Raw genomic sequence first — 14,377 nt, 5'->3', positions numbered from 1 at the left:
AGAAAAGGCCAGAAGTGGCACTGTGGCTCAAGTGGCAGAGTGCTAGCCTTGTGTAAAAAAGAAGCCAGGGACAGTGCTCAGGCCCTGAGTTCAAGGCCCAGGACTGGCAAAAAAAAACAAAAAAAAAACTTTCCAAGAAGTCCTTCCCTATGAATTTATATATTCCAGGCTATTTATGATAAATAATTTTATATGGAGCCTGTCTTTCTGCTGAGAGCTAAGCAGTATGGACTGGATTTTCAAGCTAATCCTACCTTGGCTAAAAGTAGAAAATGCCATCTACTCAGCTTGCTTCTGGGAACTACACTTATTTTTCTCCCCCATCATCACTGAGATGGCTTCTCCCGTAGGTGTTATCTGTTCTGTGGTGACGTCAGTGGGTCCAAAGCATGGGAACGTAGAGTGAGATTTTGGCTGTTTCTTGTTAGGCTCCTCTTGCCATCTTCAAAGATGTACAGTTCAGTTTGATTCTGGGCCTGGCAGCCCCTTTTATCCAGATTTCTACTAAGTTGTACTTGCATTTTTACCTGCTCTCCAACCAGGTTGACTTCGGATATGTCACCTTGTCCACCAGAAAGTCCTTTCTTATCAGCTATTTATTTTTAGTTTTGGTATTTTGGAGGCTTGAACTCAGGATCTTTTGCTCTCATTTGGCTTTTTTGCCAAAGGCTGGTGCTCTGCCTTCACTTTACTCCTGGCTTTTTTGCTGAGTAATTGGAGATAAGAGTCTCAGGGATTTCTCTACCCTGGCTGGTTTTGAACTTCAATCATCAGGTCTCAGCCTCCTGAGAGGCTGAGATTATTAGTATGAGCCACCAGCTCTTAGCTCCTCTTACCTCCATTGAGATATAAATGGGTGAATTTGTTGAATTTGATTTGAGGTAAGTTTCTGAAAGCACAGCTACTTTCAGAGCTATTTTCCTTATGTAGCAAAGGAACAATGTTGTGTTTTCCATTTTGTGTGGCTCATCTTAACTTTTTTGTTTTGTTGGGTTTTTTCTTGCCAGTCCTGGGGCTTGGGACTCGCTTATTTTTGCTCAAGGCTAGCACTCTACGTCTTGAGCCACAGTGCCACTTCTGGCTTTTTCTACATATATGTGGTATTGTGGAATCGAACCCAGGGCTTCATGCATGCTAGGCACGCACTCTACCACTAGACCACATTCCCAGCCCCTCTTGTTTTCTTTAAAAATATTTTACTAATGATAATTCTGTCATTCTTTCACTTTCAGATTCGAGTGAAAGGGTCCCTTCCTTCAATGAGCTCCTTCCCTGAGTCCTTACTTAACTACTGTAAAGGGGGCATAGCATTCTGCAGACCTGGAGCATCTGGAGACCACAAGCTTGATGAAGTTTCCATTCGAGCAATAGGTTTGTTAGAAATAAACCATTGGGGGGCTGGGAATATGGCCTAGTGGCAAGAGTGCTTGCCTCCTACACATGAAGCTCTCAGTTCAATTCCCCAGCACCACATATATGGAAAACAGCCAGAAGGGGCGCTGTGGCTCAGGTGGCAGAGTGCTAGCCTTGAGCGGGAAGAAGCCAGGGATGGTTCTCAGGCCCTGAGTCCAAGGCCAAGGACTGGCCAAAAAAAAAAAAAAAGAAATAAACCATTGGCCTAGAAATTAGCCTAAATACAAAAAATGACACCATGTTTTTCATTTGACTGAGGAATGTTTCTAAATGATTGAGGATCTTGGTTCAAAACCAGTCTAGGCAGAAAAGTCCATGATATTATTATCTCCACAATTAACCAACAAATAGCTGGAAGAGGAGGTGTGGCTCAAGTGATAGAGTACCAGCCTCGAGTGAAAAATGATCATGAAGAATGCTTTGGCCCTCAGTTCAAGCCCCAAGGCACATTTTATACACAGCTATGATTCTCAGATTTCAACTTCCTGATTAGCTAAGATGAAAGGTTTGAGCCACTGGCACTCAGTTTATAATACCCTCTTGCTATTGTCTCTCTATATCTATCTCTCATTCTCTCTCCATCTGTCTCTATGTATCTGTTTCTCTCTCCCATCCCTTCTTCATTTCCCTCCTTTTCCTTCCTTCCTTTTCTTGTGTGCTGACACTAGGGCTTAAATTCAGGTCCTCTTGTTCTCACTTGTTTTTCTTGCTCATGGCTGATGCTCTTCTACTTGAGCCATACCTCCAGTCTGGTATTTGGCTTTAATTGGAGACAGAGTCTGACAACCTTTTCTGCCCATGTTGGCTTTGAACTTTAGTCCTATAGTTCCTGGCCTCCCAACTTACTGAGTAGTCACTGACACCTAGCTTGCTATTTTCTATTGTATTCATTTTTCAAAAATGGTTGAAACTTACTGTACTGATTTTAGGGTCTACTAGTTTATAATAGGTTGTAATCTACAATTTGGAAAACACAAAAAGTAAGCAGTGCCATTTAGCTACTCATTAGCTACATAGAGTGTTGCTGTTTTTTGCCTTACTGACTCCTGGCCTTAATTCTGTCCCAACATGCCTGAGAAATATGATAATAAAGCATATCCACCAATGAAGGGGCCTTTCTCAAAAGAATGGTCCATGCTCTGTTGGTAGAACATATCAGAGTTTATCATGTGGTCTTGAGATGTAGTACAAAAATGCCCATGGGTACCCTTGATAGTCTTCAAAGGGTATGTGCCCCTGCTTTCCCTTTCTGGGTTGAGAGGGCTTGTAGAAAATACGTTTTATGATCAGTTTCTATACATCAAATGGTACTTTCTGGCTTTGTAATAATTAGTTTAAAAGTATATTAAGTAACTTTCCTTAAAAAATGAGAATACTAACCACTACTATAAAAGTAAGTTTGCTATAAAATCTAGGCTTATTTAAAAAGTAAGGCTTAGGTCTGGGAATGTGGCTTAGTGGCGGAGTGCTTGCCTAGCAGCCTGAAGCCCTGGGTTTGATTTCTCAGTACCATATGAAAGCCATAAGGGCACTGTGGCTCAAGTGGTAGAGTGCTAGCCTTGAGCAAAAGAAGCTCAGGGACAGTGCCTAGGCCCTGAGTTCAAGCCCCAGGATTGGCAATAAGTAAATTAATTAATTAATTAAAATAAAATTAAGGCTTAAATGAATGACTTAAATTTTAGGGCATTACTTTTTTCCCTCCATAAGAAAGGTCCTGTTTACCATATCAGTGGAGAAGATAGATTTCATTTAATTGATCAGTTACAATAAGGAAAATTAAATTTAAGATGAACAGAACAGTTGAAACATACTTGGCTAGCTGGATTGTGAGCCTATTGCATTATTGGGGTTAAATTATGATGCTTCACTTAATGGAATACTGTGTTTCTATTACCACTATAAGATATATAAGATATATTAGGTTAGAAAAAGGTTAATTGTAAAGAAGCATACATAGTATGAGTTTTTATTTTGGATGTATTTTTATTGCTTCTTTCTCACCCCCTAGTGCTGGATATTGAACCCAGGTCCTTACACGTGCTAAGCATACACCCTACCACTGAGTCCATATGTGTGTTTGATAAAACATCCATGCTGATTAGTGTTAGTATTGAGAATTTAAACATAAATGCATAACAGTACCTGTTTTTCAGGGCTGGAGTTGTAGCATAGCACTTGCCTGGCTTGCTTACCACCCTGAGTCCTGTTCCCAGCAGCAAGAACATAACTGAGTGTTTTTCTCAATCAAATATGCAATATATAACTAGGTGCTTTGAAAAAAATTGGTAATATGAGATTATAAAGCAGCTGCTAGAGTAATTTACTTACTGGATAAATATGTTTTTATGATTTTATGCAATTGATATACATGAAATATTGTAAAATTATGCTTTAAGATTCTGGAAGGATTTTTTCAATTTAAATATGTAAGACACTTACAATGAGACTATGTTTCAAGGTGTTTGTAATGAGAACAGGAATATGTCTTTGTAAACAAAGTTATTTTCAAAGAACCCCAGCAGAGGTCAGATGTACAGTTGTTATGACATTAACATATATAAACTTTACTGTTTGCATTCTTGCTTTAGGTTGCTTTAGAGAACTTTGTGCTTTGTGCTGGATGCTGCATGTCCGTGATAAGTTATCCCACAGCTGCAGGCAGTATCAGAAAGCAAGAGAAAATGTGAGCGGAGAGAAGGTATTTACTAGAGCAAAATAAGAAAAATGATTCAAAAGTATTGGGGAAATTAGCAGAATTTACTGTTTAGTAGCAAAATTTGTTTTCAAACTGGTCTTGTCTGTCCATCTGAACTGAAAAGGCAATGAATCTTTTCAATACCCATTTAGGACATGGAAGTGGAGTTTGACTCTTGTACGGTTGAGCATTGTCTCAATGCTGTGGAATGGGCTTATAGAATGCTACCTTTCTCTCGTTTTTTTAATATGGAAGAACTTGTTCAAGACATAATATTGAGCCTTATTGGTGAATTGCCACCAATCAGACAGGTAATGTGATTATAGGTAAATAAACTGAACCTTAATCAGATTTTTATTTTAACTAAGAATGATGTTGCTTTTCTGTGTCTGCCTTATTTCACTTTGTACTATATCTTCCAGGTTCCAAAAGAAAAATACTGTACAATCTCATTTGTGTCATACCTAAAAAAAAAATGAGATTCAGAGAAGCAGCCAATAGAATAGTGGTGGAAATGTGATTAAAGGCTTTTTTTTTTTTTTTTTAATGAGTAAGAGCCAGATATGGTGTTGAATACTTGTACTCTCAGGCTGGCATTCCTATAATCTCCAATTTGATACTAGCCTGAGTTACACAGTAATACTGTGTTTCAAATATGTATGTTATATATATACGTGTGTATATTTATATGTGTATATATGCCTATATACACACATACACAATATATGTATGTATATGAATAAATTGTAAGGAGCTAGTGTACAACATGATAACTGTAAGTAATGATATAATGATACTATATTGTTCATCTGAAGTCTGATAAGGGAAGGAATTTTAAATGTCTACACCACTCCAAAACACAGTAATAACTCTGTGTGGTGATGGATGTGGTAATTTGACTATTGTAATTTGGCACTCAATACATATGTATATAAAATGATTACATTATACATCTTGAATATATACAATTTTATTAATCTATCTATCTAGCCAGTTCTGGGACTTGAACTCAGGGTCTGAGCACTGTCCCTGGCTTCTTTTTGCTCAAGGCTAGAACTCTACCACTTGAGCCACAGTGCCACTTCTGGCCTTTTCTGTATATGTGGTGCTGAGGAATCGAACCCAGGGCTTCATGCATATTAGGCAAACACTCTACAGCTAAGCCACATTCCCAGCCCCACAATTTTTAAATATGAAGTATTTTGAAATTAGGAAAAAAGAAGAGGAACTGATACTCAGACTCATTATCAAAGAGCAGCTTTGGCCAACATCAAAAGACTAGAGATGACACTGATCAAGATGGGTTGTACTCGTAAACTGACATGTTGAATTAAATACTTAAACTAATAAATTTGCATTTTTTATTTTGAATTAAAGTGTCTAAGGAATATTGCTTGAAATACTTAAAACTTTTTTTAATTTGTTTATTAATTGAACATAAAATTTTTTACAAGGTGTTGTGCAAAAAGGGTACAGTTACATAGTAGGGCAGTGTGTACATTTCTTGTGATATCTTACGTCCTAAAACATTTTTTTTCCTGAAGGTAGCAGAGATTTTCGTCAAAGCATTTCCCAATCCTGAAGACATCAGAGTTCCTTTAAGAGAAAAATATCACTCTCTTCAACAGAGACTCAGACACTGTATAGTGAAAGGTATTTGTCATTTCTCAAGTACCAAATGGACACATTGCTGAAGATGCTTGTCTTGATTTGAAAGCATTTATTTTCCATTACTTGTATATCTGCATTTCTGCCTTTTCCTAAAGAGAGGAGTGTGAGCAAGTCGAATGCACTCCTCCACTGCAGAACTAACTCTGCTATTGTAGTGCCACACAGGACTGACTGAAGGCCATGGCTCTGAAAATCAGTAACTTTAACCTTAGGCAAGGTGCTCAGAACTAAGCCTCATTTCCATCTTTGTAAATCGGTTAGATTATTGTCTTCTTTGTGTTGAGAGAGAATTAAACAAGATGAGAGATACAAAATGACTATGTAAGTTGTGTGTGGTGTCAGACCTCTGTAGTCTCAGCTTGTTGGCAGGCTGAGGTAGGAAATCATTTCTGTCCGTGAGTTCAAGATCAGCCTGGCAACATCGTAAAGATCTTGTCTGAACAAACAAGTTAAATTGGCATGTAATGTTTTGTGTCTTGTAGGAATTTATTGAAAACTGGTGTTTTTTCTCTTCATATGTGATCATTCTCCAAATTTTGTAATACGTATTCAAGATGACCTTGTGAATTTTTTGGTAGTACTGGGGTTTGAATTTATCCCTTTGTATTTTTCCAGTTTTATTTTAAAACATGCACCTTAGCTTTACCATGAATACTGCAAACCTTAGTTTGCTTTTGAGTCTCCAGGAGGAACCAGAATGAGCTATTTTTTTTATGCTTGAGTTGAAAATTTTTAATGAACCACATGACCCGTTTTTCCTTCTTAGGTCCGCAAACTGAGGAATTGATGTCTGTGGTAATGCATTCTGTTCGCAAGGTGCGGATGAAAGCCCTCAAACGTGTGCAGAGAAACATTGGCTCTTTCGAGGTGAACATATGGGAAGCCACTGAAGAAGGAAAGCCAGATGAGGCTCCAGCTTTTGACAGGTTTTCTCCGGGGGCCAGCTTGAGCAGAAGCACCCTCCCAGAGCTGGGCAGTGCTCTGCTGGCACACAGCGACACAGAGACAGCAGATAACTTCTCAGAAGCCTTGTTGAGTGAAGAGAAAACCAGTAGACATTTCCATCAAAGGTACAATTGAAGTCTTTTAATACCTACAAGCATCCACTTTGTTAGTTTGTACTCTTTTCTGTGCAAATGATGAGGTACAGCAACCATCTGTTATTTTTTTGTTAATAGTATGAGAGCTGCTCACAAGGATATATTATGAGTGTGTAATATGGGACTACAGATTTGAAAATCCATTTTTAGGTGGGAGGGTGCAGAACTGGGCTTTGAACTCAGGGCCTTGTGCATGCTAAACAAGTACTTTACAACTTGAGCTATACTTGCATCCTTTTTAGTATTAGGTTATTTTTCAGATGAGTTCTTGTGTTTTTTGCCCAGGTCAACTTCAGACTGCTGACCTCCTACCCATGCCTCCTGGTAGCTGGGATTATAAGTGTGTTTATTTGTTGAGATGAACTCTTGTTAATTTTTTCCCTAGGCTGGCCTCAAACTGCAGTCCTCCTGGTATCTGCCTCATGAATAATTTGGGAGTACGAGTGTGACTGTGTGACCTAGTGTGTCCAACTTGGATTTAAAATCCATTTTAAGGGGCTGGGGATATGGCCTAGTGGCAAGAGTGCTTGCCTCGTATACATGAGGCCCTGGGTTCAATTCCCCAGCACCACATATACAGAAAACGGCCAGAAGTGGCACTGTGGCTCAAGTGGCAGAGTGCTAGCTTTGAGCAAAAAGAAGCCAGGGACAGTGCTCAGGCCCTGAGTCCAAGCCCCAGGACTGGCCAAAAAAAAAAAAAAAAAATCCATTTTAAGCCAGGTGCTGGTGGCTCATGCCTGTAATATTAACTACTCAGGAGGCTGAGATCTGAGGATTGCAATTCAAAGCCAGCCTGGGAAAATAAACTTGTGAGACTCTTATCTCCAGAAGTAGAGGTGTGACTTGAATGATAGGTCACTGGCTTTGAGTGGAAAGAAAGCAGTAATAGCATAAGGTCCTGAGTTCAAGCCTGAGTACTGACACCAAAAACAAAACAAGTAAATAAAATCTATTTTAAATATTGAGATAAGCAGTACTTTTTCAATCTGCAAGTATGGTAAGCTAATTGAGAGCCAAGCCCCAGTGATTCATGCCTGTAGCCCCAGCTACTCGAGAATGGTGATTTGAAGACAGCCTGGGTAGAAAAGTCAGCTAGACTATCCAGCAAAAAGCTAGGCTAGAGGCATGGCTCAAGTAGGACAGCGCCAGCCAAGCCAGTTAAATGAGCAAGTGCAAAGCCTTGACTTTGAACAAATGCTAGAATTCACTGGAGAACTTTAGTTCTTTTAGTGTGTGTGTGTGTGTGTGTGTGTGTGTGTGTGTGTGTGTGTGTGTGTGTGTGTGAAATATTAGAGAGGAAATGTGGAATTCCATGCTTGTTAGGCAAGTATTTTGCTGCCAGAGCCAAATGCCAGTTCTTTAGTTTTCAGTTTGTTTTTCGGTTAAGAGTCTTGTGCTTTTACCTGGGCCAGCTGCAGGTGGTGACCCTCCTATCCTTACCTCCACAGTCACCAGGAATACATTCCAACAGACTTGGAGGGGTTTTTGTTTTATTATTATCTCTAAGTAGTGGTACAAGTTTCAGTTTGAAATGTCAGATTATATGTACAACGTATCTTGACCAACTTGGGTTGTTTTGAGATAGGATATTGCTTTTTAGCCCAGGCTAGCTTTAAACTTCAATTCTCCCATCTCTCCTTCCCAAGTAGCTAGCATTACATGCGGCTACCACTGCTCCTGGCACTTTGTTTAGTAATCTTTAAATTTAAATACAACTTGAGCCTGCCTCATCTGAAAATCTAATATCTGAAATACTGTAAAATCCAAAACTTTTTGATTGAGCACATGACATTATAGGTAGAAAATTCTCCACTGGGCTTTATCAGGCCACAGTCAACGTGCAAAGGATTATATGAAATATAAATGGATTTGTGTTGCTGTGATGTTAGCATTGGCACCAAGGGCCTTGTGTGTGATAGGTAATTACTGTACCACTGAGTTTACATGAATGAATTTCATATTAGCTCAGAAAAATTATATGTATATACTCTAAAACCTCCCTCAAAATGAAAATTCAAAATACTACTGCACCAAGCATTTCAGCAAAGCAATATTCAACCTTAAGTTTGACATGATTGAGTTACTTGTATTATTGTGTTACTATGATTTAAGCTATTTGATTTTAATTCCAGTAGCAATAATGCAGTTCTCTATTCTCATGATTTAGACCTACAATAATTTTGCTTACATAAAATTACAGTATCCGCTGCACACATCTGTTTGAACCATATCTAATGACAATTTAAATGGTATGTTTATTTCACAAAATAGCTTTGCTTAAGTGTCAGCATGGGCTATCATGCAGGATGCTGTGTGTGTCTCAGGAACAAGGCATAATCTGAACCCTGCTCAGGAGCCATGCACCTTTTCTTTTATTGAGGGAACCGAGACTCTGTTCTGCCTTAGGTACTGTCTTGAGATGAACGTTTGAAATGAGATTGCAGCTGGCAGCTAGAAAGTGCCTGCCCAACGGGTTTCATAGCAGCTGAAAGTGTTTATGAAAGATTCCCAGCATTTGTGTAGTGACACAAACAGGGACAGACATGCTTGTTGCATGAAGTATGAAAGTAGCCAAAAGGGGAAGCTGCAAGAGAGAAAAAAGACACGCTAAATCAAGATACACACTGGTAGCTTGTGATTTTTACTGACTTTTTATTCTTAAATTCTCTTCTACTATCACGCTAATAAAAGAGAGTGAGTAGAGGGCTATTTTTTTTACCTCTAGAGCAAGCATTCCTGTTTTTTTATTGTGAAATTTTTATGAACACATTTTAGTTTCTTCTAATACAAACTTTTCCTTTGATATTAATGTATTGTATTAATTTTTTAATCTCTTAGAATGTTCCTCTTCTCTGAAATCATATCAGTCTACCACTTCTCATGTAAAAGATAAATAAATGAGAAAAAAAAGATGTATGACTTAATCAGTAGAATTTTTTGTTACTCTTTTTTTTTTTTTTTTTTTTTGTTAGTCCTGGGGCTTGGACTCAGGGCCTGAGCACTGTCCCTGGCTTCTTTTTGCTCAAGGCTAGCACTCTGCCACTTGAGCCACAGCGCCGCTTCTGGCCATTTTCTGTATATGTGGTGCTGGGGAATCGAACCCAGGGCCTCATGAGGCAAGCATTCTTGCCACTAGGCCATATCCCCAGCCCCCATGTGTTACTCTTTTATTTAGCATACATCAGTTGTACAGAGAAGGTGTTATTGTGACATTTCCATACATGTGTACAATGTATCCTGATCAAACTCACTCCCTCATTCTTACTCCCTTCCCTGTTCTTAAATTTCAATGTTTATTGTAAAATCAATTTTAGTGATTATTTATTTTGTCTTTTTTATCCTTCCTTCATTCTTCTTTTTTCCTACAGAAATGACTCAGACTGCGTGGAATTAACATTGGCCAGTAAATCCAATGATAAAAAGAAAATGGGTTTTCAGAGACAAAACCCTAAAAGGAAAGAAGATCATGGAAAGTTATCACAGAACACACTTCCTATAATAGGTGTTTGGGAATTTGAGCGAGATGATGATGAATATATTAAATTCCTTGATTTGTTTTTGAGCTATGTTCTTGAAAGAGACCTACTCAGTTCCAAAGATCCTGGCATTCCATTTCTAACCAGTTTTTCTGGACAGCTGAGAGAATATGAACTTAATTCTTTACTTTTTGATGTGCATACAACATTAAAACGACGTCAGGGCAAAGCCAAAAGCCAGAATGTTTTTAGAGCTGGCTCTTGCTTTGTGGTTGCTCCTGACTCGTGTGAACCTGAAAAAACATCTGAGAAAAACAATGGGCATGCCCTAACTGCAGAAAACCAGGCTCTTTCATCAGGACTATTTAATCAAGTGATCAGACCTTTTATAGGGAAGCCTTTGAGTGAAGTTACTAAAAAGGAAGGAAAGAGTGGATTGTTTGGCTTAACTGAAAAGTCAATCTACAGACTTCAAGAGGACAATCGAGAGAAAACTGTAATTCAGAGATCATCTGACCACAGTTTTTGTATCCCCAAGTCTGGTCAAACGAGGAGATATAGTTTCAAAGTAATTGAATGTGGTGATGGTAGCCCTCAGGAAGATCTTCCTCTGGCAATAAAGAGCACATTTGGCAGTGTAGGAAAACTTCTAGAGTGGATGATCAGGTGGTCTGAGCGAAGGCTTCTGTCCGATTCTGGTGTTGCTCAGTCGCACAGTGAGTACAGTCCAGTAATACGTGTGAAGACCTCAGCGGCAGCCATCCTTACCTCCTTATGGCTACTCAAGCAACCCTATTGTGCTACATATGAGGCAAAAAATGTTCTTAAGGTAATTACATCATTTGCTTCTTAGACTTGTCATTTTTTTTGAAGTTTACCTAAGAGTTTTGAAAGCCTTTATTTCATATTTTTTTGTTTTTTTATTTATTAATTAAATTTTGTTGACAAGGTGTTGTGCAAAAGGGGTACAGTTACATAATAGGGAAGTGAGTACATTTCTTGTGATATCTTACACCCTCATTTTTCTTTCCCTTCCCTAGATCAGGTAGGCATATATACAATACCCACTGTACCAAAAACATATACAGTAGCCACGTGGCAAAGGAAATTCACCTAGAACTTTAAATATAACGTCAACAATAGAGTTTGCCTATCCTTGTCTTATATGATCATACATATATAGCTTTTGAGCTATTGTGATCCACTGAAAGTTCTATTTTAGACTAGACTTGTCATTTTTAATTAAAATGCTTATATTGTACCATCATAGTAAAATAGTTAATGACTGTTGATTATAGTCTGTTCTTTTTCTTCAAGGAGTTTAACTTAATTGTTGTGTTTTATAGAGAATTTGTATAGGTCATGTTTATAATGTATATACCTAATAATCTCTCATATGTAGTAAGTTCTGAGTAAATAAATCGTTGTTAAAAAATAAATAGGTGAATTACGAGTTGGATATATGGGATGATTGGCTAAGAATAATGGTACCTATGAGTCAAGAGTAGAAAAGAAAAAGAAAACTAAGAAGTTGTACTAGTTTTTGTTTTTCATTTTGTTTTTGTGCTGGTCCTGGGGCTTGAACTTGGCCTGGGCAGTCTTTTGCTCAAAGCTAGGGTTTTACCACTTAAGCAACAGCTCTGCTTTTGGCTTTTTGGTGGTTAATTGGAGATAAGCGTCTCATGGACTTTCCTGCCTAAGCTGGCTTTATAGGCATGAGTCAGTGACGCCTGGCAAGAGATCTTACTCTTTATACATGTCTGTCTTGTAAGGTCCCTTTAAAAGACTTCGGTAGAGCCATGAAGGGAAAGGTGTCACTGGGAGGGGTGCTGAACTCATAATCACAGCTAAGAGAGGCAGAGGCAGGAGAATCATAAGCTTGAAGCCAGTCTGAGTGGATTCTTTCATTCTGAAACAACTAGAGTAAGCCAGCATGATGGCACAGGTACATAATATCAGACTTCTGGAGGCTGAAGCACAAAGGTTGTGGGTTTCCTAAGTTCAGGGGCTGTGTAGCCAATTTTAGGCCAGCCCTGGATAAACACTAAGACCTTGCCTTAAAATAAAAGAATCAAAAGGAAAAACTTAGGGTAAAGTATCTCAAGGAGACTGAAAGTTTTAAGGCTTTTACCATGTTTATGAAAATAAAAATGGAATGAGATGGTTTTAAGTAACATTTCAAATGCTGCTTGTATTCACTTTCTCTCTCTCTCTCTCTCTTTCTCTCTCTCTCGTCTATCTCTCTACCTATCCATCTATCTCTTTTTAGTACTGGGCTTTGAACCTGTGGCCTGGGCATGCTGAGCAAGTACTCTTATTACTTGAGCTATGCCCTCACTCCTTTTGTTTATATTTTGGTTTTGAAATAGAGTCTAGTGGCTGGCTTCTGCCAGGAGTTCCTGGTGATCCTCCTGCCTCTTCCTTCTCCTTGGTAGCTGGGATTATAGATATATAATAATATATAATATAATATATATATTATTTATATTATTTCTCTTTCAAGTTTTGGTCAAAATGAAGGACTAGGTAATAATTCTGTTTTTATTATTTTGTGTTTCATCAAATGCATTAAGGAATCATTTTAAGTATCTTCTCAGGCCAGAAAAAGTTAGAGAATCTAACCCAGAAAGACATATGTATCAGTAGAGGAGTTGCACTGATTAGTTAACATTTCTCTAGTCAGTGCAAAGGCCATCACTGTTCAGTGTGTATTCTATATTGAAGGGTGCAAAAATGTTGGGGGGGAGGAGGGACAGATTATTTTATTTGGGGGATTTCATGGGTTTTCTCTTTTTATTTTGATTCTAGTTTTTTTTTATCCTGAGGTATACATTTATATGATACTATGGTATTTGTAATCCTTGCAACTTGCATTTCTATATTTGTAACCAGAACAAAAGAGATACATCCCTTGTATTTTTAGCTGTATTTGTTTTTGTCCCCTGGGTCATTTTTATATTACTAAATATCTTTATAATGATAGCAAGGGGTAAAATGAGATCTTTTTATTGTAAAAATGATGAAAATACATTTTAGAAGCTTGCGTTAGTATTTAGGAAAGCAGATTTACTTTTCTTCAGGTGGTATGAAGACTTGACCAGCAAGAAATGCATTGTTGTAGAAATGAACATAGATGAATAAAAGATTTAATCCAGAGAAGCTCTCCAAAAAGTATGATTGATGTAAAAATGTGGTAAAAGAGATGAAACAATGAATATAAAATATTATTAATGGTTTGCTTTAGGTCCTGGAAAATCATTCCACTGAGTCTCAGGAGGCAGCCCCCACCAAGAGGGGGCGCTGTACTGCTGCTGGCTCTTCAGTTGCAGTAGTAGCTCAAGGTAGCAGAGCTGAAGAAAGAAATGATCGGAATGAATCGTGGAAAGATACCTTAAAGTAAGTGGGGATTAATAGTGAAGACATGAACTCTTGAAAATTAAAGGTAATAAGCATTGCTTTTTAACTGAAGGGATAGGATGTGAGCTTTCTAAAATGCTGTAATAATTCATTGTAAATAATGTTTTTCCCCATCATCTAGCTAGTACCTTCAAAGAGAAGAGCTAATTAATTCATCTTCCAAGATCCCATTATTATGTTCATTTGTTTTCAATGTCAAAGACAGTCGAATTAATCCTTTTATCCCTTTTTACTGATAAGACAATAGTTAAGAGCAGCCACTGTATTGAAATACCTGATAAAACCAATGTTGGAAAGGTTTATTTTGGCCTTTGGTTTGGAGGCCTTAATCTGATTGTATGGCTGTATTACTTTGGGCCTGTGGCAAGGTAGCCCATGATAGTAGGATTGTGTGGTGGAACCAAACCATTCACTGATTGTCTAGGAAGCAAAAAGAAAGGGCCACTGGCCGGGCACTGGTGGCTTACATTTGTAATCCTAGCTACTCAGGAGGCTGAGATCTGAGGATCACGGTTCAAAGCCAGCCCGGGAAGGAAAGTCTGTGAGACTCTTATCTCCAATTAACCACCATAAAACTAGAAGTGATGTTGTGGCTCAAGTGGTAG

General features: G+C 38.2%; 1 protein-coding gene across 1 annotated transcript in view; it reads left to right on the top strand.

Moving 5' to 3' along the window:
- Window positions 1–14,377, top strand: part of Cplane1 (ciliogenesis and planar polarity effector complex subunit 1) — an 86,219-nt gene that overhangs the window by 34,255 nt on the left and 37,587 nt on the right. The window contains exons 21-27 of the mRNA XM_048368241.1: window positions 1,233–1,371; window positions 4,002–4,111; window positions 4,261–4,419; window positions 5,653–5,761; window positions 6,546–6,849; window positions 10,248–11,184; window positions 13,600–13,751. Coding sequence (XP_048224198.1) covers window positions 1,233–1,371; window positions 4,002–4,111; window positions 4,261–4,419; window positions 5,653–5,761; window positions 6,546–6,849; window positions 10,248–11,184; window positions 13,600–13,751 — 1,910 coding nt within the window. The remainder of the gene's footprint in view (window positions 1–1,232; window positions 1,372–4,001; window positions 4,112–4,260; window positions 4,420–5,652; window positions 5,762–6,545; window positions 6,850–10,247; window positions 11,185–13,599; window positions 13,752–14,377) is intronic.

Source organism: Perognathus longimembris, chromosome 19 (genome assembly GCF_023159225.1).
Source record: "Perognathus longimembris pacificus isolate PPM17 chromosome 19, ASM2315922v1, whole genome shotgun sequence".
Classification (NCBI taxonomy): Eukaryota; Metazoa; Chordata; class Mammalia; order Rodentia; family Heteromyidae; genus Perognathus; species Perognathus longimembris.
Note: the sequence above shows the minus strand (reverse complement) of the source record. Positions and strands in the feature narration are given on the sequence as shown.